The sequence below is a fragment of the Barbus barbus genome (assembly GCF_936440315.1).
Source record: "Barbus barbus genome assembly, chromosome: 18".
NCBI classification, from domain to species: Eukaryota; Metazoa; Chordata; class Actinopteri; order Cypriniformes; family Cyprinidae; genus Barbus; species Barbus barbus.
The window spans coordinates 3,090,368-3,115,179 of NC_136746.1; the positions used below are offsets into that span (position 1 = coordinate 3,090,368).

The 24,812-nt window shown below is 39.7% G+C and overlaps 1 protein-coding gene across 1 annotated transcript in view; it reads left to right on the plus strand.

Annotated features, from left to right (window-relative positions):
- Nucleotides 1-24,812, plus strand: part of LOC306883957 (dystonin-like) — a 174,814-nt gene that overhangs the window by 85,743 nt on the left and 64,259 nt on the right. The window contains exons 20-38 of the mRNA XM_079439506.1: nt 58-219; nt 870-974; nt 1,458-1,553; nt 1,636-1,761; nt 1,918-2,070; nt 2,154-2,308; nt 2,510-2,636; nt 2,719-2,902; nt 4,838-4,995; nt 5,202-5,380; nt 5,753-5,891; nt 5,982-6,175; nt 6,290-6,452; nt 6,527-6,610; nt 6,842-6,949; nt 8,088-8,186; nt 15,142-15,288; nt 17,229-17,317; nt 17,442-17,550. Of these exons, the coding sequence (XP_079295632.1) occupies nt 58-219; nt 870-974; nt 1,458-1,553; nt 1,636-1,761; nt 1,918-2,070; nt 2,154-2,308; nt 2,510-2,636; nt 2,719-2,902; nt 4,838-4,995; nt 5,202-5,380; nt 5,753-5,891; nt 5,982-6,175; nt 6,290-6,452; nt 6,527-6,610; nt 6,842-6,949; nt 8,088-8,186; nt 15,142-15,288; nt 17,229-17,317; nt 17,442-17,550 (2,577 nt within the window). The remainder of the gene's footprint in view (nt 1-57; nt 220-869; nt 975-1,457; nt 1,554-1,635; nt 1,762-1,917; nt 2,071-2,153; nt 2,309-2,509; nt 2,637-2,718; nt 2,903-4,837; nt 4,996-5,201; nt 5,381-5,752; nt 5,892-5,981; nt 6,176-6,289; nt 6,453-6,526; nt 6,611-6,841; nt 6,950-8,087; nt 8,187-15,141; nt 15,289-17,228; nt 17,318-17,441; nt 17,551-24,812) is intronic.

Consider the following 24,812-nt stretch of genomic DNA (forward strand, 5'->3'; position numbering starts at 1 on the left):
AACCTCACATTCAGCAAGAACTGTGCGTCTCAGTTTCGTGTTCTCTTGTGTTTTCAGAAATGCTCCAGTGAGCGGCAGAAACACCTGGACAGTCTGTATGATTTTGTGTCCCGTGCCACTCAGGAGCTGATCTGGCTCAATGAGAAGGAGGAAGAGGAAGTGGCTTTCGACTGGAGTGAGCGAAACAGTAACATTTCAAGGAAGAGGGATTATCATGCAGTAAGTCCTTTCAGCCACATCAAACCAGTGTTGTGCTCAGTCTAAAAGAGCTAGTGATTTATTAATGTTTGTCTTATATTGATTGTTTTTCTTTTTTTGAGATAACCCAGTGATTTTAATATGTGGTGATTATTTATTTAAGGCATTATTTTAAACATTTGTATTATTTCTTATGCATCTATTTTGATTATTTTATGTTTATTTTTAATTCCGTTTATGTAAAGCACTTTGTGTATGAAATGTGCTATATAAATAAACTTGCCTTGCCTTGCCATTATATATGGCCAAATCTGTGAGAAATATTGAGATGGATTTTTCATCACTCGGCTCTAGTTGGTCATCAGATGGATTAGCTGTGATAAATAATGTTTTGCTTTAAGACTTCATTCTAGCAATATGAATATCCACCCATACTGAAATTATAGTGAATACACTAGAAATGAACTTAATCCGTGCCTGCGGTTAACACATCCTCTTCTATTAGAGCGGTAATGGCACCGTCAACATCCGTCATGATCAAGATTTTGTGTTCATCACAAGAGTCTTGCATTGCCTTCACTTGCCTTTGCATGTTGAGGTTCAGGTTATAGAAAGGATATAGCTAGATATCTGTGCCAGGAGCGTCTTCATATTCCCTTGTCTTTCCACAGGATCTCATGAGAGAACTGGATGACAAGGAGAAGGTGATCAAGTCAGTGCAGGAGAAGGCAGAGAGCCTCCTACTGGAGAACCATCCTGCCAGATTGACCATCGAGGTACAGCCTGGAATAACATCAGTACACTAGACTCCAAACACCATCATTTTCATGAATAAAACAAAAGGTCATGAAACTAGAATTCAAGAAATAGTGCAGCTAAACATTCTATCATCATTTGTATACATTCACATTGCTCCAAACCTGTATGCTTTTTTTTCTTAAGTAAAACACAAATGGAGATGTTTAGCAGGATGTTCAAGCTGTTCATTTCCTCGTTTCCATACAATGAAAATGTATCATAAATGTATTAGGAAAGTAGGTAGGGTTGTGCAAACATCGTATACATTACTTTCTAAATCTTCTGAAGTTCTGAACTTTTTTTTTTAATACTGATAATCTTTATCCATTTAAGCTTGTCATCTTTAAAATACACAGTGCCAACTTCTCATTTGTTGTTCCATGGAAGAAAGGAAGATAAAATAGTACAATAAAATAAAATGCTGTTTAATCTAACTATGTTTCCATCTGTGCACTACTCAGGCATACAGAGCAGCCATGCAGACTCAGTGGAGCTGGATACTGCAGCTCTGTCACTGTGTGGAGCAACATCTGAAAGAGAACGCTGTCTACTTTGACGTGAGTTACGCAGCTGTTTTTAGCAGAACAGACTTATATGACTCCTGCCAGACTTACAGGTATGCTGTTACTCTCTTTACAGTTTTTGAATGATGCCAAAGAGTCATTGGATTACCTTAAGAGCCTCCAAGATGCCATCCACAGAAAGTACAGCTGCGACCGAAGCAGCAGTTTACATCGGCTGGAGGATCTCATTCAAGAGTCCATGGTTAGTTTGCTACCGCACGATACATTCATGCAATTATTCGGCTTCGAAGCATTGGGGACTTAAAGACTAAAAAAAAATGTTCTGTTTCTTAAGATTCTCATCCATGAATGTTTTAAGGTGTAGATGTATGTGCATGAGACTGATGTTTCTTCACAGGATGAGAAAGAACAGCTCCTGAAATACAGCAGCACAGTGGGTGGGTTAGTGGGACGGGCAAAGTCTGTTGTTCAGCTCAAGGCCCGCAACCCAGAGAACCCTATCAGGACCTCCATACCGGTCAAAGCCATCTGTGACTACCGGCAGATAGAGGTACGTTCAGCACGCTGGAACTGCTGTCTGTGTATTTACAGCAGTGTTTGCCATAATGCATTCTGTGACCCCTCTGTCCTCAGATCACCATTAGCAAAGAAGATGAGTGCGTTCTAGTGAGCAATTCTCACAGGGCAAAGTGGAAAGTGATCAGTTCATCTGGAAATGAGGCCATGGTACCTTCAGTCTGCTTTAGTGTACCTCCACCTAACAAGGAGGCCATTGAAATGGCAAGCAGGTGAAGACAATCTGGGATTTTTTTTTTATTGTTATTTTTATTATTTAAAAAAAAAAAAATATAGAGCTAGTATTTGCTTCTATGCATTGGTTGTTGGTTGGATGTTGAAATGTGTTGCAAAAATGGAGGCAGATGAACATGAGCCTGCAGGGTTTCAGTTGTATAGTAGTATGCTTGATTTTCCTTCTCTCACTCCACCAGGATCGAGCAGCTGTATCAGAATGCTCTGGCTCTGTGGCATCACTCTCATATTAACATGAAGAGCGTGGTGTCCTGGCACTATCTGATGGCTGACATCCACGCCATCCGCAAAAGCACTGTAGCCTCGGTACGAATCTTCTTTTTGCATTCCCTGAAAGTTGTTTTAAAACCTATGGAGCTTATAGTATAATGTTAACTTCCCTCCCTAGATCAAGACTCTATTGCCAGGTGATCACGAGCAGGTGCTGAGCAGCCTGCAGTCCCACTTTGAGGACTTCCTGAGGGACAGCGATGAATCTGAGGTTTTCACAGTGACTGATTGTGCTCAGCTGGAAAAGGAGGTTCTGGCTTGTAAGGAGTACTACGAGGAACTCCTCAAATCTGCAGAGAGAGGCAAGTTACTGGACACAAGTACACAAGTAACGCGAGTTATGTAATCAGATTACTTTTTTTGAGTAACGTGTAAAGTAAGGCATTACTTTTAAATTTACAACAAAATATATTTTTAAGTATACTTTTTTAAATAAGTAACGCAAGTTACTTTGTTTTCCCATTTATTCACTTACGCCTCTCCTGTCTCCTGTTGAGAGAAATCGGGAGTGAAGTGCAGAGGCACTTTCACTTTTGGTGTGAATGGGCCTTTACATTTACCAAAAATACTTGTGTTTTGTTATTGAAAAACAAATGCAAGCTCAGCCCAGGTAACAAAAAGTAATGGAAAAATAACAATGCATTGCAGTCTATAAAAATTAACTAATGCAATTGGTTAAATTTTCTTGGGTCGACACCATATTGTAATGCATTAATTACTAACTTTCCCCAACACTGACATTCAGGTGATTTGGCGGCCCTAAGCCAATTTCAGGTATGGGGACCCAACACAATAACTATATGCTCTTTTACACCTAACCCTTATTTTGCTCGCTAGCTCTCTCTTATTATAGCTAGAACTATTTTTTATAAAACTATTACCTCTTCACAACTTAAGTAGCCTAAATAATTAGTCAACCTGATGCTATTCTAAAGCCATATTAAGCTACCTTATTTTTTTCGGATCACAAAAAAAGACATTATATAAAAAAATGTTTGCACTTGTCCATTTAATGAATTGTAAACTTATTCAATCTTTTTACAAAAAGGATTAAAATGTCATAAAAATTATGCAACTCGTTCCGTATTCCAAGTTTTCTTAAGGCATACGATAGGGTTTGCCGAGAAACAAATCGAAAATGTAATCTAATTAAGCAAAAATCTCCAGTCATTGCATTCGTGCATTTATATGCATTTTTAGTTTATAGTTCATTTGCATTTCACACTGGCGCACCTAGGAAAAGCACACAAGAGAGACTTGAAACACAATAATTTCTTTACTGAGGTGAATATATCTGTTCTGAGACAGTATTATACAGCTTAGAATGCGTGCAAAAAGAGCTCCGTCTATAATCACTAAAAGCTGTCACTCACTTCAGTTCATCGCGATCTCACGACGTTCCGTTGATAAGCTCTCTGCACAATGAATCTCTTATTTACATCTTATCTATACGTTGTTATAATGAGAGGATTCACAAGCTTGCAGAACTCCGCACCTGACAAAAACGTGCTGTTTTGAGTGGTGAGTGAACATTTGACGCTCTCCATAACACAAATACATACTGGTGCATTTGCCAAGTATGTTTCGTGAATATCAGACGGGGCCTCCTGATTCCCCGGGGCCCTAAGCGGCTGCTTACCTCGCCTATTGGTTAAGTCTGTCCCTGCTGACAGTGGTCATATCAGGCAACAGAGAATCGTTTAACTATATTCAAACTAGCAGTGACTGGGGCCACCAGACATACAGCACACATACTCAAATAACACGTGTTCTCCAAAGCCTATTAATTAGAAAGTTAATACTTTAAGGAATGATGTTTTATCCATTCACAGATATCCTCATCAACATTAGAGAAATCAGAGAGCAAGTGTTTGTGGATATGCATTTAAATTCCATGTTTGATAATTGATCATTTGTAATGCACCTAATTCTATTATTTAATTACTATGTACACATTAAATATATGTTGATATTGTTCCTCAAAGAAATGTTGTTTTCGTTGTGAGATTTTCATGATTTCACTGCCGCCTGTAATCTAATAATAGATTAATTGCAAGATTAATTGTCAAAAAACCTAATTACAATTATATGCACATCAAGGCTTATTTGTGTTGCAATCAGCTACATTTTTATTATATTTTCACCAAGAAACAGAAACTGGCAAACAAATGTACAGACTGCAGATTATTGTTTGAACATGGAGTCTCATTGATGTATTGCCTTCTGGTGGTCAACAGAAGAACATGAGGAGTCCGTGTACAATCTCTTCATATCTGAGGTGCGTAACTTCCGCATGCGGGTGGAGGGTCACGAGGAACAGCTGATCCGGAAAATCCGTACTCCTCTAGACAGAGATGACCTGCAGGAGTGTGTTCTGCGTATCACCGAACAAGAGGTTTGATCTTCTGCTTCATTTATATTCTCCTCCTCCTCCCCCATTCATAAGACTGATTGAATAAATGAATATAATATAATATAATACAGTTTAGTACAAAATAACATTTTTGGTACCAAGTTGGATCACCACTTCATTTTTAATGTAAAATCTGGATCCCGAAGCAAAATCATTTATGCCTGGCCTCTCTTCTCATACTCATCCAGAAGAAGAAGGTAGAGCTGGATAGGTTGAAGGATGACCTGGAGACCCTGAGAGAGAAGTGTGAAGTTTTCCTCAGGCAAGCAGCTGCCTCTCCATCCGTCCCTACACTTTCCTCTGAGCTCAACATCCTCACTCAGAGCACAAACCAGGTCTACTCCATGTGCTGCATCTACCTGGAGAAGTGAGTCTTTACTTTGTCCTCAAATAAGATGTGTTTGAAAGAGTTTATTGAATAATTAGCTGGAGATGTGACCTAGTGTTTAGAAAGTGTGCTGCATGCAAGTATTGTGAGTTTGAATCTGACTTGTGGCGCTTCTTAATCATTCCCTTTTCTCCACATTATCTCATGCCTGCTCTCTGTTGTCCTTGCAAAATGTTCCCAACATTATCCAAACTTTAGATTTCTATTACCAGGCTAATGTAAATTTATCTTTAAATTTAAATTTTGTCTTTAATTCTTGTTATGGTCAGCACTAAAATATTTCATCAGCTACACATCTCTGCTATATGATTTCTGTCTGACTTGTTTGATGTGATCATCTTTTTCACTGAGGTTGAAGACAGTGAGTTTGGTGGTGAAACACAGTCAGAGCGCTGAAGCTCTGGTAAAGCTTTATGAAGCTAAGTTGTGCGAGGAGGATACAGTCAATGCTAATATCAAATCTATCAATGGTGTCATAAGCACTCTTAAGGTAACAAAATCTCATTGCAACTTTGAAAGTCTCGATGATGGCTTAGTCATTAAATATATTTGACTTAACACTTTTGTTCGTAATTTTTAGCAATGGAGGTCTGAAATTGATGAAAAGCGCGATGTGTTCCATGACTTGGAGGACGAGCTGCAGAAGGCACGAGTGGTCAGTGAGCGCATGTTCAAAACGCACAACGAGAGAGACTTTGATTTGGATTGGCACAAGGAGAAGGCCGACCAGCTCAAAGAACGATGGCAAAACATCCACTCTCAGATTGAAAACAGGTCATTAAGATGATTCTTTTGCCCCAAGCTAATGCTGTGTTGCAGCGATAAGCGTGTTTCTCATATATTTACCTGCATAATGTGTGATATATTGATTTTTTTTGTGGTGTTTAGGCTCCGGGACCTGGAAGGCATCAGCAAATCACTTAAGTACTACAAAGACACGTACAACAGCCTGGATGAATGGAGCAAAGAAATGGAAGCCAAGCAGCTCAAGGCCCAAGAGAATCAACCTGAGGACAGCAAGGCATTGGCCGAGTTCCTTAACCAGCAGAAAGTACGAAAACAGTTAAATTGTATTTATTTATATAAGTTATCTGCATCAAATCCTAACATTTAATTTATTTCTAGGTTTTGGTCGCAGAAATTGAGCAAAAACAAAGCAAAATTGAGGAATGCCAGAAGTATTCAGAGCATTATGCAGTTGGAGTGAAAGTAAGACAAAATGATCACTTTGAAATATTATGATAAATGGTACCATGGTAGACTGTGGGATGTGAATATTACATTCATGTAGTAACATAATTTTCCATAATACCAATATAGTACTTTTGTGGAAATGTGGCCGATTAGTGATACTTCATCCCCAAAGCAAACAATAAAATGGCAATTAAGCATATGGTAAAATAAAGTTATTGAACTTCATAATGTTTGTTTGTCTTTAAGGACTATGAACTGCAGTTGATGACTTATAGAGCCATGGTTGACTCTCAGCATAAGTCACCTGTGAAGAGAAGGAAGATGCAGAGTTCCTCTGATGTCATCCAGCAAGAGGTACGAGAGGAAACAGTCAAGGAAATATAACCAGTCAAAGGGATTTTCATAAACTGGCTATGTTCTTACTAGTGCTGTCAATCGATTACAACATTTAATCGCGTTAATCACAGTCCTGGACTGTGATTAATCACGATTAATCGCAAATTTAAAATACTAGAATTTACCTGTAAATGTGTTGAAATAAAGGAATGCGTGACAAACTAGTTTAAGGAAACATAACCTTTCACATCTCCGCCAGGTATGAGACTTATTATTCTTTTGTTTTAATTCAGACATTATCAGCCTTTATACTGGCAATAAAACGTTTACCAAGCTTCAATACCAGTACACATTTACCCAACTATTATCAAAAGTATTTCTAAATAAATACAGATAAAATAAATACAAATAAAATAAAATAAAAACAAAACATTTTCTTGCGACTTTACATGAAGTAGGCTATTATGATAAAATGCATTATGGAGAAGAATTGGACCTGTTCTGTAGGTGCATTAGAGCTAACATTAGCATCATGCTGCATAAGACAGTTTATGAGATTAATACACTTTTACTCAGAACTCACTTTAAACCACCATCGAGTGTTTGTAATAACTTCCTTTTGCGATCACATGTGTATACACTTTGGGCGGCGCGGTACATTATAAAAGTAGCCCAAAAAACCGCAACCCACGGCTTTGTAATTTTTCCCGCGACTGTATTTTCAAAATAGCCCAATTGTGCGGGGAAACCCTGGCAACACTGGTTCGCTGTACCCTTATCACATATGTGTATACACGCGCTCTCTCTCTCCGGGTTCGCTTCACTCTTGTCGAGCCCGGCGCCTTATAATCACACAATCCCTGCGTCCCAATGTGCATACTATACACTCTATCTGCCCTAAATAGTATTGAAAATTACTAATATCACATAGAATTTAGGATGGATAGTGTGCACATTGGGACGCAGGCAATGATTTCCTTCCACGCTGCAATGATGGCAAAACGTTTCAAACGATTAATTTGTGTTAAAAAAAATTTACGTGTTAAAATTTTTAGATTAATCACATGCTTTAATGTGTTAACGTTGACAGCCCTAGTTCTTACATTGGCCTTCTTTTGAGTTTGTATGAGTAGTTTTTGTTTTTTTGCCTCCTCAGTTTATGGACCTTCGTACACGATACACAGCCCTGGTTACTCTGATGACACAGTATGTGAAATTCGCAGGTGAAACACTGAAGAGGGCAGAAGAAGATGAGGTAGGACATTTGTTGACTTTTTCCTGTCTTTAATGCTTCATCCAGTAGAGATAATTAGTGTTAGTATAGTAGGTGAAATGCTATTGCATGCTATTTGGCAAGACTATGCTTTTAGCCATATTTCATTCACCAATGACGCATTAGAACAATGACATACACCACATATGCAATGTACACATATTTTGGTGTTTCCTGCAATACAAAATGTTCCTCAATGCTTGGACATTTGTTTTGATACAAAATAGGCTGTATTTTGTATCATTGCTGGTGACCTTGTCTCTTGGAAAAGCATGTCCTGGAAACATGCTGAAAGTGCAAATATGGTGGTGGTTTTTAAACCTTCCGTTGGTAAGTGGGCAAGAACCGCCTCTTCTCTTCCAGGTGGTTGGCTGGAAGATGACTGTGTCTTTCATTTCAGAGGAGAAAGTCACTGGAAAGTGCGGAGTACTTGAGCTGGACTGAGAGGATGGAGCTGCAGAAATCTGCGAGCGAAGAGGAGATCGCCAGGCTTCGGCGCCAGGTACTGGAACTTGAGGCTTCGCTGTCCAACAGGCAGCAGCAGCTGGACATTCTGGGAGCAGACCTTGAGATGCAGAAAAAGTCCATTGAGGATTTGACCTTACAGAAGTCAAAGGCTGAGTATGAGGCCCAGAAATATCGTGTTGAACTAGAAGGTGTGATCAAAAGCAAGGGTTCCATCGAGCAAGAGTTGAATCGTGCTCGACAACAGGTTCAGCAGTCAGAGGCCAAACAGGTCTCCCTGGAAGAGAGCCTTCGCAATCTTAAAAAGAGCATAGAGGACAGCACGTTAGCCCGTAAGAAGCTGGAAGATCATTTACGTCGCAAGGACAGTGACGTACAGGGCCTGGAGGAACACAGTCGTACATTAAAGCGAGAACTTAGGGCTAAGGAAGACACTGAGGCAGAGCTTCTTAGCCAAGTGAGAATCATGGAAATGGATCTGGCCCACCAGTCAGAAGTCAGGATTATGCAAGGTGAATCCGTTTTGGGTTTCTCTAAAGATGGCGGTCAACTGGCAACTTTTAAAACCAGTTCTTCAATAATCCACTCTGAATCTGAGACAGAAGTCCTGCAACGCAAAATGGAGGAGCTCATCATGGGCAAGAAGCGAGCTGAGACTGAAATCAAGTCCTTGAAGTCTGAATTGAACTCAATTATTGTGCACAAAACTGTGGCTGAGGAGAAAGCTCAACGTTTCAAAGAACTCTTAGATGAAGCAAACAACAGGCTTTTGAAGCTACAAGTGGAAATGGATGCAGATAGGTCCAACATGAGACAGAAATCAGAGGAGTTGAGACAAGAAATTTCTGAACTAAAAAAGTCTGTCTATGTGTATCAAGAACAAATCAACTCTCTCCAAAGAGAAAAATCTGCTCTGGAGCAAAGAGTGCTGTTCCAGAAGACAGAGGTTGATGGCCTAAAAGACCAGCTCAAGGTCAACCAAGGAAAACTTTTACAGTGGACCTCTTTGGAACAGGAGAGCACTCATAAGTTGAGGCGCTTGGAAGACGAGCTGTCTTCCAAACAATCTGAGGTAGAGCAGATGACATTCAAGGTGAATGAACTTAATAGAAAAAATCAGTTATTGGAAAGTGATACCCGGCATTTTAAGGTAAGTATTGAGTCAATCCAGCAGGACAAATCACATGCTGACCAAAAGATTAAAACCCTAAAAGGTGAGGCAGAGGTTTTAAAGGAGCAACTGCAGAGAGCCAAAGAGGAAATCAATCTGAAGACAAGAACAGAGAAAGAAGCTCAACTCAACATCAAAAACCTTGAACTAGAGCTTCAGAAAAGTTCCTTTCAAGGGACACAGCTTACCAAGAAAGTAGAAGAATTTAAGAAGATTAACATGGAGAATGAGCGTTCCATTAAAAATGTCAAAGCAGAACTTGACAGAGCATCCATTGAGATTGACAGTAAGGAACAGCAAATTAATATACTCAGATCCCAGGCAGAAAGTGCAAAATCTCAGGTAAAAATTGTTGAAGAGGAACTTCTGAATAAAACACAGGTCTCCCATGAGCTTCAAATCAGACTTAAAGATTACAACGAAGAAGCCAAAAAGACCACCGAGCTACAGCAGAAGATCAAGTCTCTCACGTTGACCCTCACCAACTATGAAAAAGATATTTCAAGTTTCAAAGCAGAGCTGAGTTCTATAACCTCTGAGAGGAATCTGGCTAATCAGAAGGTTCAGGAACATAAAGTAGAGCTAAATAACCTGAACATGGCTTTAAAAAAAGCCATAGGAGAATCTCAAAGGGAGTCATCTGAAGGTAAAAAGAACTTGTCAAAAGTTCGAGAACTTGAAAATGAGCTTTTGAAATGTAAGCAGACGATTAGTAGGATCAGTGGAAGTTCAGAGAAGGCCACAATAAGCCTGAAACAAGACATTTCATCCCTTCAGAGGGATAAGCAAACAGCTGACCAGAAGTTACAGGTTTTAAAATGTCAATTTGATGATCTTAGTTCCACTCTAAAAAGAACAAAAGAGGAGCTACAGCGAGTGACTGAAGAAAACAGGTTAAGTCAGTCCAAACTCAAAGAGCTAGAGGCGGAACTCCAAAGGAAAAGTTCTGTTATGCGAGAATTGAGCTCAAGCGCAGATAAATCTGTGCTGAATTTAAAACAAGAGCTAGTCACTTTTCAGAAGAATAAGAATGCAGCGGAAGACAAAATCACAAGTTTAACCCTGCAAACATCAGAGTTGAAGCAGAAGTTGAGACAAACCCAGGAAGAGCTTAAACAGAAGCAAAATCAAACAGCAGCTGCTGAGTTGAGGTCGCAAAAGCTTGGTGAACAATTGGACAACTGTAAAAAGATGCTTGACGATCTCAAAGGTAAGCTCGATATACAAAAGAAAGGCTATGAGACTCAATTGCAGCTAGTGCAGGCTGAAATGGAGCAAAAGCTTTCGCTGCAAGAATCACGCTTAAAGTTGGAGCATGAGAGGAAATTAAAGGAGCGCTCGCATACTGTGGAAACTGCTGAGAGAGACAACAAGCACCTGTCTCAAGAAGTGGACAAGCTGAAAGCATTAATTGCTAATGGAACAAAAGCAAAACAAGAGTCTGAGGAGCAACTCTGCAATGTACGCACACAGTTGGATGAATCTGACAGGCAGAGGGGGATACTTGACCTTGAACTTCTCAAAGCAAAATCAAAGATTTCTGAGTTAGAAAATGAGAAAATCAGAGTAAAATCCAGTATTTTTCAACTTGACAGTATTCACAAAGACAGCTCAAACGAGATATCAAAGTTAAAGCAAATGTTGACAGACACTGAGCAAAAATTAGACATCTCAGAAAGGGAAGCAAGATCTCTAAAGGAACAGATTGTTTCATACATCAGTGAAATGAAGTCTCTACAGGAGAAGAATCTGAAGCTTGAGGTAGCAGTCAGTTCTGAGAAGAAGCATCTAAAAGAATTGGACGCACTCAGACAAGCCAGTCATCGGTGTGCTAAAGATGAAGAGCTGACAAAGTTAAAGACTGAACTTCAGCTGACTCAAAAAATCGTTGCATCGTATGAAGAAACGAAACAGAACTTGAAGGAGGAGGAGCTGAATAAAATGAAAATTAGCTCTGAGGTACGACTTCAAGTGCATTCACGGTTTTGTAAAACTTCCATTAAAGGTGAAGTGTGTCATTTCTTGATGTGTTTTAACAATGTGCAGAGACAGCTATGAGTAAGGGTGCTCTCACACTTGGTTCCATTACTTGGTCCGAACCAGAGCTCAGTTACTCCCCCTGTATTCTATTCGCACCTGTATTTTGTGGGTCAGAATTATGTGGGTCTGGTAATCATTGTCATCAAAGCCGCAACTCTTTTTTTGTTGTTAGGGAACGGCAATGCTGGACAAAGCAGAACAATAGATAGTGTTGCTTGCCTCACTTTTGTACTTTGGTCTATCTACCATTAATGTTCTGCAAAAGTTCTAGAGAAGTCCGTTTCTGCTGGAGGCGAGCAATTTGACCAATCATAGCTCATCAATAGCAGTTCATTTCTGAGACTGAGGACAACTGCATTCATATCAACAACAAACCGTACTGGATTCCACATGAACCATTCAGTCCAATCTATGTTTTTTTAAGTGGACTTTCACAGGTGCAAACCTGAGTTTGAAAAACTGTTCATCAACCAAATGAAGAACGTTTTCACTTGTGTGAAAAATACACAAAAAGCATGAGAAGATGGGGCAGAAGGGCAGAAAGGAAACGATTGCAGTTCTGTTGATGCAGAAATGACACACTTCACCTTATTTCTTACATATATATATTTTTAATATACGAATGTATAAGAGTGATGTATTTATTATATAATAAAATATATGTATTAAAAATGTAATTATAAATGTACAGAAGTGACATCTACACTTATTTTAACATATTTTCATGCTTTAATAGCATAAATGATCTCGTGCTTGCAGGTAGCTACACTGGAAAAAGAAAAAGTGCTGGAGGAGCTACGAAAAGTAAAGCAGAGCAAAATGCAAGTGATCAACGATAGAACACTGGAATATGCTACTAAGAAACCAGAAAATTCAGTTTCACTCCAGGATGCAAATGCTTTTGAAATACACACAATCCAAGTGATGACTGGCAACAGTCAGAGTGAGATCACTGACACTATACTTAGAAAAAGCTCAGTGTCTGATAAAGGCAGGTCTGGTAAAAGCCAGACTGTCTCATTCAATATCACTGCTTCTGATTCCTCCATCGATCTTGCTTCTGACTCGCCTATAACAAGTAAACCAAAAGGGCTAAAAATGGAGTCTTCTTCCAATAAAATTCAAGGTCTCAGAGGAAGGATAAGTATTAAAAAGTTGGTAAAAACAAAAATAATTACTCGGGAAATTGCACTCAAGTTACAAACAGGCCTCATTACTATAGAGGAGATAGAAGCGTCACTTGCTCAATTCACTGGTAAACCATCTTCAATTTCAGGTGTTTACAAGGAGTCTAGCAAGAAAAAGCTGTCCTTCCTAGATGCTGCAGCAGGAGGATTTATATCTAAAACCTATGCCATTGAGTTTCTGGAAGCGCAAGCTGCCACAGGATGCATCATTGATCCTATGACAGGTGAAGCTTACTCACCGTCAGACGCTTTTGAGAAAGGTATCATTACTGGGGATCTCAAGGACAAAATAAATGAAGCTTACAAAGCAGTCAGCGGTTATACTCATGCTGGGAAGATTCTTTCAGTGTTTCAAGCTATGGAGGAGAGAATTCTAGACAGGCATCGAGGTAAAGCATTAATAGAAACACAGATCGCTACTGGAGGGTTGATTCACCCATTGATTGGATGTAGGGTGCCCATGGATGGTGCACTAGAGCAGGGGCTCATAAATCAAGCCACACTTCAAAGTCTCTATGATCCAGTCAGCAACCCAAAAGATTTTCACTTCCCAGAAACGGGGCAGAAGGCGTACTATAGTGAACTGCTCAAAATCTGTGTGTATGATGTCAACGGTGGAGTGTATCTTCTTCCTTTTGGTGATCAGCATCTGTACACTCTCTCACCATCCAGCAAACACAGAATATCGGTCATCGACACTTCTAATGGTGTGAAAATGTCAGCCTACGATGCATATAAGGCCGGCCACATTGACAAGAGAACCTACCTCTTTCTCTCACAAAAAGAGAGCGAATGGCAGGAGATAACAATCATGGACTCAAGTAGGAACCTTCTACACATCCTAACAGACCATAAGAGTGGGCGGCAGCTTTACATTGAAAATGCTCTTAGTCTGAAAATTCTCCAAATGGATGAGCTCAACAGCTACCGGTGTGGTCAGCTCAGTATTTCTGAGGTCGCTGATCTTTTGATTTCCAGAAGAGTTGTCTTTAAAGTCCCAAACAGTCCTGTTGCAGGACTCTGGGATGTTTCTTTGAAGAAACGACTCCCGGTTTTCAAAGGACACCAGCAGAACCTTGTGGACCGACTCACTGCACTGAGGTTGCTAGAAGCACAGGCTTGCACTGGAGGCATATGTGATCCAGCATCTGGAGAAAGGGTTCTGATTAAAGAAGCACAACATCGAGGACTCTTGGACGAAGGTTTTGCTAGACAGCTTCAGCAATATGAGCAAGCCTATTATGGTATCATTCACCCTCAGAATGGAAAGACTTTGGCTGTGGCTCAGGCGATGCAAGAGAACCTTTTTCCAAAAGATGTTGGAGTGAAGTGTCTTGAGTTTCAACTGGCGACTGGTGGGCTCATTAACCCAGACAGCCAAGAGAGAGTCTCTTTGGAGGATGCGATACAGAATTGCTTGATCGACAAAGCAACTGCTGTGCACCTTCAACATGACAACTCCCATTCGAAATGTATCACCTGCCCCAAAACCAAGCAAAAAATGTCTTTCAAGGAAGCTCTAGAAAAGAGTGTCTTTGACAGCCACACTGGGTTCGTCCTTCTTGAAGCAACAAAGCCCCATAGTACTGGCAATACTTCATCCTTCCAATACTTCTGGACTTATCGGCACTTCTGATATGGTTCTGGACAGTGTCTAAAATCTCAAATCAGTTCATTTTTGGTGAATGTTTTATGAATGGCGGAAAAAGTAATTGATATGGCTAGTTTATTTGCTACCCTTTGTGGTGGAGCTTTATTAAATATAGAAGAATATATTTTTATCCTGAAAAATATCTAAGTCATAATGGTGAAAATGGGAGTCTTTAAATATGGGATTTTTTTTTTTACTGTAAGATATTATTTAAAAATGTTTCATATCTTGTGATCCATTTATTTCTTTTCAATGGCATTTTTTATTTATTGCCAAGCATGCTTCCACATAAAATGGCTGGGAGCTTAAGACCTGCTGATTTCTTGTTGTATATTGTATTCAAACGTAGAATTTATTAAGATAATTATGAATGTTTTACATTGTTTTCTAATCCACCCTACAATTTTCCCCCAATGATTTTAGAGGTCTGTTGAGGATGAGAAGAAAGAGCATGGCGATAAGGTTAACAAGTTGTTAAATTGGATGTCCAGTATGAATACGAATCTGAACAAAGATGGAAAGGCTCAAAGTGATGGCAAACCCAGCACTGAGAGCACTAGTAAGCCCCAGGTAAACAAGTCAAACTACCTGATTGTTTTTTCCCCCATTGTTTTGTTCAACAGGTCTTCAGCTTTGGAATTTACAGGTTAATTAATCTGTAGCTGTTTTAATGCCAGCATCTTGTTAACATATCAAGCATTTTGGGGAATTGCTTTGATTTCCAAACTTTGCTAATGTCAAACACATCAAAACATACACTTTCCATTGTTATGTTTCTGAATAAAGATTATTATTTTGTATCTCTTCATATTTTTGTGTTGTTCACATACCTGTTGCTACCTTCTTCTGTTATCCACCCGCATTTCACAGAAAGTATTTACTCATAAAGTATCTACCCATTTATTGCAAATAGTAATTTATATAATCACAATAATCACTATTTTGTTAGATCGCATCTGGACCAGTCATCATGTAAGTGACATGATAACTGGTCCATATGTGATCTAACAAAATAGTGATTATATAAATTACTGTTTAACTGTTACACAAAGGACAACAATGTTAAGCCAATGAATTGTATCCACAAGCACATACATGGATCAATCAAATACATCTACAGCATGCATTACATGTACAGTATGATAAACTGTGCAAATTACACTGGGCATTAAATCACTGCATTCTTTGGTTATTACAGAATTCCCTGCTTTAGTGATGCTGTTATATCTCTACATTTCATCAAACACAGTCCTGCACACCACTCATTTTGGAGTGCTGCTTGGTTGTCATAGCCAAGTAATTTAGGTGGTAAATGTTCTGTCGACTGACCCATAGCAGAGAACGATTTACATGCCATGTAAAATAAACTGTTTCCCAAATTAGAAAGTTTTGTCTGAGCAAATTATCCATCTACAATGTCAATGACAGACCTTCTTCCATATACTTCTCCAAACAAAAGCTTTATAACTCAACCCTGATGTTTATATAAACATGGCAACATGTCTTCAAAAATACATGTCTTTTGGGATCCAAAAGTCTGTGGCCACTTGTGGAAATGCTTGTATTTTGCATTTTCTGTTCATTACAAACATATTATCAGCCTAACAATTTGACTGGAAAGTATGACAGAAAAAAATACATGAATTGTATAATCTGTATTAAGTGTACCCCCCTTTTATTGCTTTAATATCACAAACTCTATGAGTTTGTGAAGAACCTGATGATCATGTCATCCAGCATGATTTGTACTATGTTCCTAAGAGCATTTTATGCTTCAGTGGGACCAGTAACTTGTACAAGGCAGGTCACATGCTCACAAACTTGATTAGTTATCTCTACATGATTACATAATAGTTTAGAGTATCGCTGTGGTTTAGTGGGTAGCACTGTCACCTCACAGCAAGAAGGTCCCTGGTTAAAGTCCAGGCTGAGTCAGAAGGCCTTTCTGTGTGGAGTTTGCATGTTCTCCTTGTGAGTAGGTGCTCTGTTTTCTCCTACAACACAAAGGCATGCAGAATAAGTGAATTGGAGACACAACATTTTCTGTTTGTGAACTCTGTGATGGAGTGACCATATTTCCACAGTTTTCTCCCACCTGTGGCCTGAGATGCTGGAATAGGCTTCAGCATCCCACTAACCCTACAGAGGTTTGGAAAATGGATGGATGGATAGATGGGAATTACAACATCTTCTTGTTTTAACTTTGTTTCTTTACTGTTTTAGTTTATGTGCGGTCTTGGACCTTTGGATTCCAAAAATATATAAGATCAGATCATGGAATTTTTTTTCAGATGTTCAAAAGTATCATATGCCCACATTTTCTACAAACTGTATGGCTAATGGTTGTTTAGCAAACATTTATCTGAGTTCAAATGGTTAAATGGCCTACTACAGTAGATGTTTTATGAAGTGGTTTTCGAAGTGCAAAACGAAGAGTCATCTCAACCTAATTGTGATTTACTAAACACAGTGCTTGTAAAGCTTTATTGACTTCCTATGTTTTATAATAGATGTCACTGGAGGAGATGGTGACAAAGAAGGAACAAATTGGAGAAGCATTGAGAACTACCCAGCTGATGCTAACCAAACACAGTGACAAGTATGTTATGTCAAAGGAAGGGAAAGCATTCACTGAGAATGAATGGCGGCTCTAATAGCATTGTTTATTTGCATGTACTTACATGTCTTGTGAACTGATTGTGTGAAATGTTTTCTTTCACCAGAATGACTGAAGAAGAAAAGCAAGAAGCACAAGAACAGCTGAAATCTCTTCATCAGGCCTACAGCGAGCTCTCTCAACAGTGTGCAGATGCAGCTTCCTCAGCCGATCAGGTGAGATAAAGTTATTCTGCCACTGCCAACCCAATGCTGGTTATATATGGTGGTTATTGTGTGTTAAGTGTAAACACTTTCTCCAACGGCATGACTAACCTTTGTTTTGACAGCTTGAAATATATAGCATGGTAAGCCAGTTTCCAAAAGCCTCAGCCACTTTAACCCTTTAATGCCACCACTGCGAAGATGAAGAAAGACTTTGTGTGTAATTGAAAACTTCATGGACAACTGAGTATGCTGTAAACATACATTGCATGTCTGCCACTCTCACTCTTTCTTCACAGCAAACCCTGAGGATATTCTTTTTGTCTACATTCTTTTTGGGTTCAGCACGCTGCACATAATAACATAATGCTCAGCGTGTTTTCTCTAACTGTGTTGTTCTACAAAATACTAAGAGTTCTGTTCACAGATGCATGTAAGCTTTTATTGTGTGCCATTTCTCTTGCTGATGTCTTGCACTGTTGCACACGAGCTAGTACAGTCCATGGACTGGGTGAGTATGTTTGATCATTTTTATAACCAATATTGCAATGAAAATTTATCTAGTGATCATGTTTGAACATACATTTAGATGCATCCTGATTTCTTTAATCTCTTTCCAGGCACTGCAGGTCATCCAAGGGATTCTGGATATTGAAAGTGGAGCTGTCATGTCTGTGTGTTGCTCAGTGAACAACGGCCTCATTGACCAGAACACAGGGCTTGGTCTTCTAGAGGCCCAGCTTATAACCACTGGACTCATTTGGCCTGAACAGAACTTGTATATGGATTTGGAGGACGCATTCAAGAACAAACTTGTGGATGACGTGATGTGCAAGCAACTGCAAGAGTTGAATGAAGCTAAAAAATGTCTTCAGAATCTCCAATTGGCTCTAGAACCCTTTCCAGTTATAACAGCCCTGGAAAATGGGGCTATATCTGAGCAAACAACTATAAAGATCATTGAAATCCAGCTAGCAACTGGAGGGTTAAGACCGGCATACACTGGTGATATTCTACATCTGGAAAGGGCTTTTGAACTTGGCCTGATACCCGAGTCACTCTTTATCCAGGTATTGGAGAGGAAGGATACTTGGAAGAACTTGATTGACCCCAACACTGCAGAAAAAGTCACACTTAGTCAGCTTGTGCAGAGAAGCATTGTGCACAAGCTGACAGGACTTCGCCTGCTTCCAGTGAAACGTGGAAAGGATGGAAATATATCCCTGACGTCTGGGAGAGAGATTAGCATTATGAGAGCCATGCACGAGGGCGTCATTGATAGAGAGACCATGCTTCGGTTGCTGAGCACCCAGTTGTTTGCAGGAGGCATAGTTGACCCCAAAACTGGTCGAAAGCTGACTGTTGAGGAGGCCTTATCTGAGGATCTGATCAATCAGGACACTGCAAGTGAGATACTGAGCCATCAGGCCCAAAATGGTGGCATTGTTAATCCTCGCAACAGGTCGAGACTTACAGTCGATGAGGCTGTCCAGTGTGATTTAATAAGTTCCAGCAGTGCATTGTTAGTTCTGGAGAGGCAGAAGGCCTTCATGGGTCTCCTCTGGCCTAACGCTGGTGAAATTCTCTCTTTCTCCACCTCTCTTCAGCAAAACATAATCACAGACAAACTGGCGTCTGAGATGCTGCGCAACCGGCACAAAATAACAGCCTTGTTCATACCTGAAACCTCTGAGGTACTTGACATTGACTCTGTAGTGGAGAATAACTTAATTGAGACATTTACAAAAGAGTTGTTGAAGACAATAGAAATCCCAGATGTGTTCCCTGATATAGATGAACTGAATAACAGGTTTACATCCTGGCTGGTAATGAAGGAGCTTCAAATCGATGGATCTTGTTCAACCGGTGATGAAATCAGTGATGAAAACAGCACAGATGCACCATCTCCCTCTGAGGCGAAACAGTTATTTGTTTCCTACCTCATGATGAATAGCTATATGGATCCAAAGTCAGGCCAAAGACTGTTGATATTTGATTGGCAGTTAAATAAAATGGCTAAATTACTCTTTGAAACATCAGAATCAGAACCTGTAGATGAGACTAGTGGACTTCATATGAATGTTTCAGAAGAGTCTCCACTGAATAACAATGCTTGTGACAATGACAACGCTTGTCTGAATGCCGATTATGGTGGTTTGGGAGAATTGCAAATATGTGAATCTTTGGAAAGCACAACAGAAGAAGAGCATGAAGTGGTGAATTCTAAAGCATTACAAAATTGCCTGAAACCTACTCTACCCTCTGAATCTGTTGTAAATACTGTAGAAACAGATCGCAAATATGATATTTTCCTAGGCGGTATTGAAGATATGACTGAAATTGAAACTAACAATCTCCCTAAGGACAAGTGCCAATCAGACGTAAGTGACGTAGCTTCCCCTCAACCATCGAAAGCAATGCATTTAGCACAAACAACCTTTTCTATAGCAGCAACTGCCTCAAGTTTGTGCTCGATGGAAGTGAATCCTGAATGTCATGATGCTTTTAAAGACAAGGAAAAACATTCAAAAGACTCCACAGTATTGTCCAGTGAAACAACCAGTTATACAGAAATGCCCTCTGAATTTCCACATACAGAGGTTGTGTGGGATAACAAACTTGAGAGAGATTATGCCATCCATCTTCTTAGGACACAAGTAGAGGAAGGTGGGATTTTAGATGTCACCTCTGGAAAACGGTATGACCTTGAAGCTGCTCTCGGTAAAGGCCTTATTGATGAAGAGACTGTCTTGGAAGTACTCGCACTGCAGCTTCAAGAGGATGGTTTGAAAGAGAACGAAAATGCTACATTGTCAGTTCTGAACATTTCTGTCAGTAAAGGCTGCATCTCAAGTAAGGTAGCACTACAGATCATGGAAAAGCAGAACCTCCTGGGTGGTTTCTATGATGCAGCAGCTGGAAAAACCATTAGCATTTGTGATGCTTTAGAGATGGGTCTGATTACTGATGATCTCAGCAGAAGTGTTCTCTCTTCAGAGGCAATCAGGAAGGCCATCACTGATCCAGAGGGAAAGTGTGTGCTCAGTGTAAATGATGGCCACCAGTCTGGGATGTTGGATGATAAAGAGGCTGAGATGATGCTACATTCACAACAGGATGAGAGGGAAGACATTATGGTGACTGACTTAGCAAAAAGAGGCCAGATAAGCTTGAGATCAGATGAAGCCACGCAGGTATCTACAGACATAGCATGTGTGAGCAGTAGTCAGGGTTCTCTGTTACCCACCATTAACGACACACCATCTAAAGGGATTTCAACAAAAGACAATATGTTTGATAACGTTTCTGAGACTAATGGAATAGGGGAGGATTGTGATGAACAATGTGTTAGTTTCAAGACTATAGATTCCAAAAACAACATAGACACTACAGATGAAAGAGAAAGAGGTTTCACTTTGGAAGGAGATGAGACAGAAAGACCACATAACAGCATGGACACTTTTGTTGTTGATGATTCTTGTAAAACTGTAAGTCCTTCACCATGTGTCAGGCAGGTGGCATATCTTGAGACAACGGCGAGTCAGGTTGTTAGCCCTGTACAGAGTGACTCTGGAATATCATGTTCATCACAAAGTGACGTCTGCTCTGAAGAAAGGAAATCAGAGAGTGTACTTAATCCTAAACAGGGATTCAACAGGTCCAAAGTGGAGTCTGAAACAAATGCTTATTTTGACAAAGGGCCTTCTGAGGGCTTGAGCACTTCACTGCCAATGGTAGAAGATGTTGTACAAGATAGAAAACTTGCTGAACCACAGTCAAACTCATCTTTATGTTGTGCAAGTGCCACTATAGCAGAGGTGAATTTAAGTTCTGATGATCAGCACACATTACCTCAGAATTTGCTGAATGAGAAAGAGGAGGTGTCATCTCAGACCAATGCATCATATAAAGCTAAATACTCCAATAATGTAAGCGAGAACCTAGATCATGAGCTTTCTGTTGAGGATTCAGGTGTGTTTAGTTCTGGAAATAGAGTAAAGGAGATGATTAAATATGAGGACATGACAGAAATGTTCAGAAATGCACCACAAATAGAAGTTGAGCCCAGTGTGGTCTGTTCAGAAAGCAGTATTGACTGTAAGGTAGAAAAGAATGATGACATTGAAAACTCTGTAGGTTTCAAAGGATCTGAGAACATATGTCAGCTCAAGTCGATGGATTTAGTTGGATCAACAGTAAATTCCGAGCAGTTACCATTTGAAATTGTTACTCATTCTAGTCAAGGTGATTCAAGTGGAGGTAACCATAACATAGAGCACCCAAGTGAGCAAGGCATATTTTGTAATCATGTAGCCCCAAAGGCCACTACAAAAGATGAGTTAGCCAGATCATCTGAATCAGACTTTAAAAGCGACAATGATACACAAGTAAAAGACTTGGTAGAAACACTAGAGTCATCCTTGGGTCATTGTTCACAGGATATAATCACAGAATTCAATGCTTTGCAGTCTGCCCCCCAAATTCCAAGTCCTTCAGTCAAAATCTTGCATAATCAGAATAGCGAACAAAGTGGAGTCATCATCAACCAGTTTCAAGCTGGAGATACAGTGGTTGCTGAAGGTGTACACCAAGTCGATCTTCATTTACCTCACATGGCAATGGCTGAAGATGAAAGTTTATCAAAATCGATGGAAGGCAGTGATTTAAAGACTTTTTTAAATGAGTTAATCCAAATGAAGATGGATGGAGCAAGTATGGATGAGACTCGAAAACAAAAATGCCAAGCCATCGATAGCATTCTTGAAATTATTCAGCACCACTCTGGAATCTTACCAACCAATCATCCCAACTCAAATGATAGAAGTGGGGATCCTGATATCCTCTTGGATTTGAAAAAACATGAAGAACCAAGAGAAGCTCAGAGCTGGCCATCTGCTGAGAGTAATTATGAACCAAAGCATCAGACTGATCTACTGGAGATGATTCAGGGGATCTCCACGGATAGAGATAAAGGAATGCTCGAGGAAGTGGATGGAAAGCCAAGCAGCCCTTTGGGAGGCACTGCCCTGAGAGAAGAAAGCATGGAAGACAAAAGCATTCCTGTTCCAACCACAGATGCTGCTGCTGCAGATGACGTCGTCCAGCGAACCGACTCTAACCACCTGGTCTCTATGGCAGATGATCCATACATACAGCAAACAGACGGAGTCAAACCTAGAGTGAGTACTGATACAACTCTCAACTGAGTTAGATGCTGATTTGCAAAGTATTATCAGCTCTACGTCATCCAGATGCATGTTTTAGATGAAGGTAAAAGTATAATGGTGTACTTCTTGCAGAGATATTCCACCCAGAATTACTTGGAATGTGTTGGGAGGCTTCAGGATCATTGTGATACTCTTGAAGATATAAGAAGTGACTTGCAGACAAAGGGTCCGTTAGCAGAAGACATTGAGGGATTGCATTGCCAGTTAGAGGAAGTTCAGGTTTGTCACTTATAAAATATAAAGCCTCTCTCTTCACTTCACAGAAATTCCCTTGACTCACAGACCCTATACTCCAGTTCTTTGTTGGTGCCTTCTTTCTGCATGGTTATCTGTGCTGTAGTCTATTGCTTGTTCCTTTTATTCTGTCGCTCTTCTTCACAATTCCTTCCTTTTGTTCCCCACCTACTCCCACGCTGTCTCTAGTCTCTGGAAGCACAGATTTCTGCTCTCCCTGACTTGCTTACAGCAGATTTGAGTGTAGCAGAGCAACTTCTGAATTCCGCTGATGAACTCATTCCCACGCAAATCCACCAAGATTTGGCCACAGTCTATGTAGATTTACAGAATGCTTTCACAGATGTTTGCCACTTGTCAGTTGAACGAAATAATGCTATTCTACTAGCCATTGAGACTGTAAAGGTTAGTAAAGACTTATGAAAAGAAAGCAAGAGTAAATAGAGAATGATGAAAATTAGATTCTCACACTTGCAAAATATGGGTTACAGATCCATTTGGAAACCTTGTATCAGGATTTGCTAAGCTCTCTTGAGAAGGTCTCAGCTTGTATGCAAGACAATTCTGAGATGGTATCTAAGCTTGATATCATGGATGCTGACAACATAGGAATAATTAAGAACAAGATTCAGCAAAATAAGGTAAGTTGGCTTGTGTTATTTGAAAATACTAATAAAGTTGCCTGAAATACAAGGCTTTTCATAGTTAAAAAGTGATATTTATCTCCCATATCAAATGAAGTCACTATCTGTGTAACAGTTTTACTTAGTGTTTTTCATTGTTCCTGATTCAGGACATAGAGAAAGACTTTACCGGAACCCGACAGCTCCTGGAAAATGTTGCTTTTGATATCCAAAACTTCATTTCTGAGCATGCTCAGTTCCTGAGTCCCACTCACAGCAGACACCTTCTAAGGGCTCTTAGTACTACCCAGAGATCCTTCAAAGAGCTCATGGACAGAGTCTTCACTCAGAGACAAAGTCTAGAGGTCCAGTTGGAGATCCGTGAGGATGAGACTCAGCAGCAGGTCTGAGAGAGATCGAAGAGATCACACTGACCGTTGACCTTTACCTAATCACATGAAAAAGCATGAAGTTGCATACAGTTTGTTGTTGTTTTGATGTGTGGTATATTTTTATATGAAGCGTTAGAAAACTCATTGCCCTTAAAGAGGAAACCCTAAAGACCCCATAAAGTGGCTTGTGTGCAGTTTCCTTTGATGCACTGACATACTTCCTTTTGAAAAAAGAAGCTGGTGCAGAACTTATTGAACAATTTGCTAATCATGTTTAAAAACAGACAATAGCACTGTGTTTAAGTCAGAGTCATTAACTTCATTTGCTACTTGCTGTTGAAAAATGTGGATATGCCCATTGGTAATCGCTATTGTTAGTTATTTTTTTATCAACTTTTAGGAGTTTAGGAGCCCGTAGTGTCAATTTCAGCCTCATATCTGAAAAAAAAAAAAAGGAATTTTTTACTTTGTGGGGTCTATAAAGAGTTTTATAATGAGTTTTTTAAAGACCAAATGGACTATTCATGAATGTATTATGTGTGTATTATGAATATGTTCATTGCTGGGCTCTGTGTTTTGCTGAGTTTAATCACATGACTTTTTTCTATTTACAACACAGAAAAGCCATGGCTTGATCACTGCCACCAACTTATCTTCTTCTGATCATGTTTGCATTTTTCAGGCTGCCTGAACCGGTTCAGCTCTTACTACCAAAAGATCAACGTTTTATTCTATGTGGATATGCTTTCCGACAGTAAAGGCAGCACTAACCCACCTTTCTTTACCATTGCCAAAAT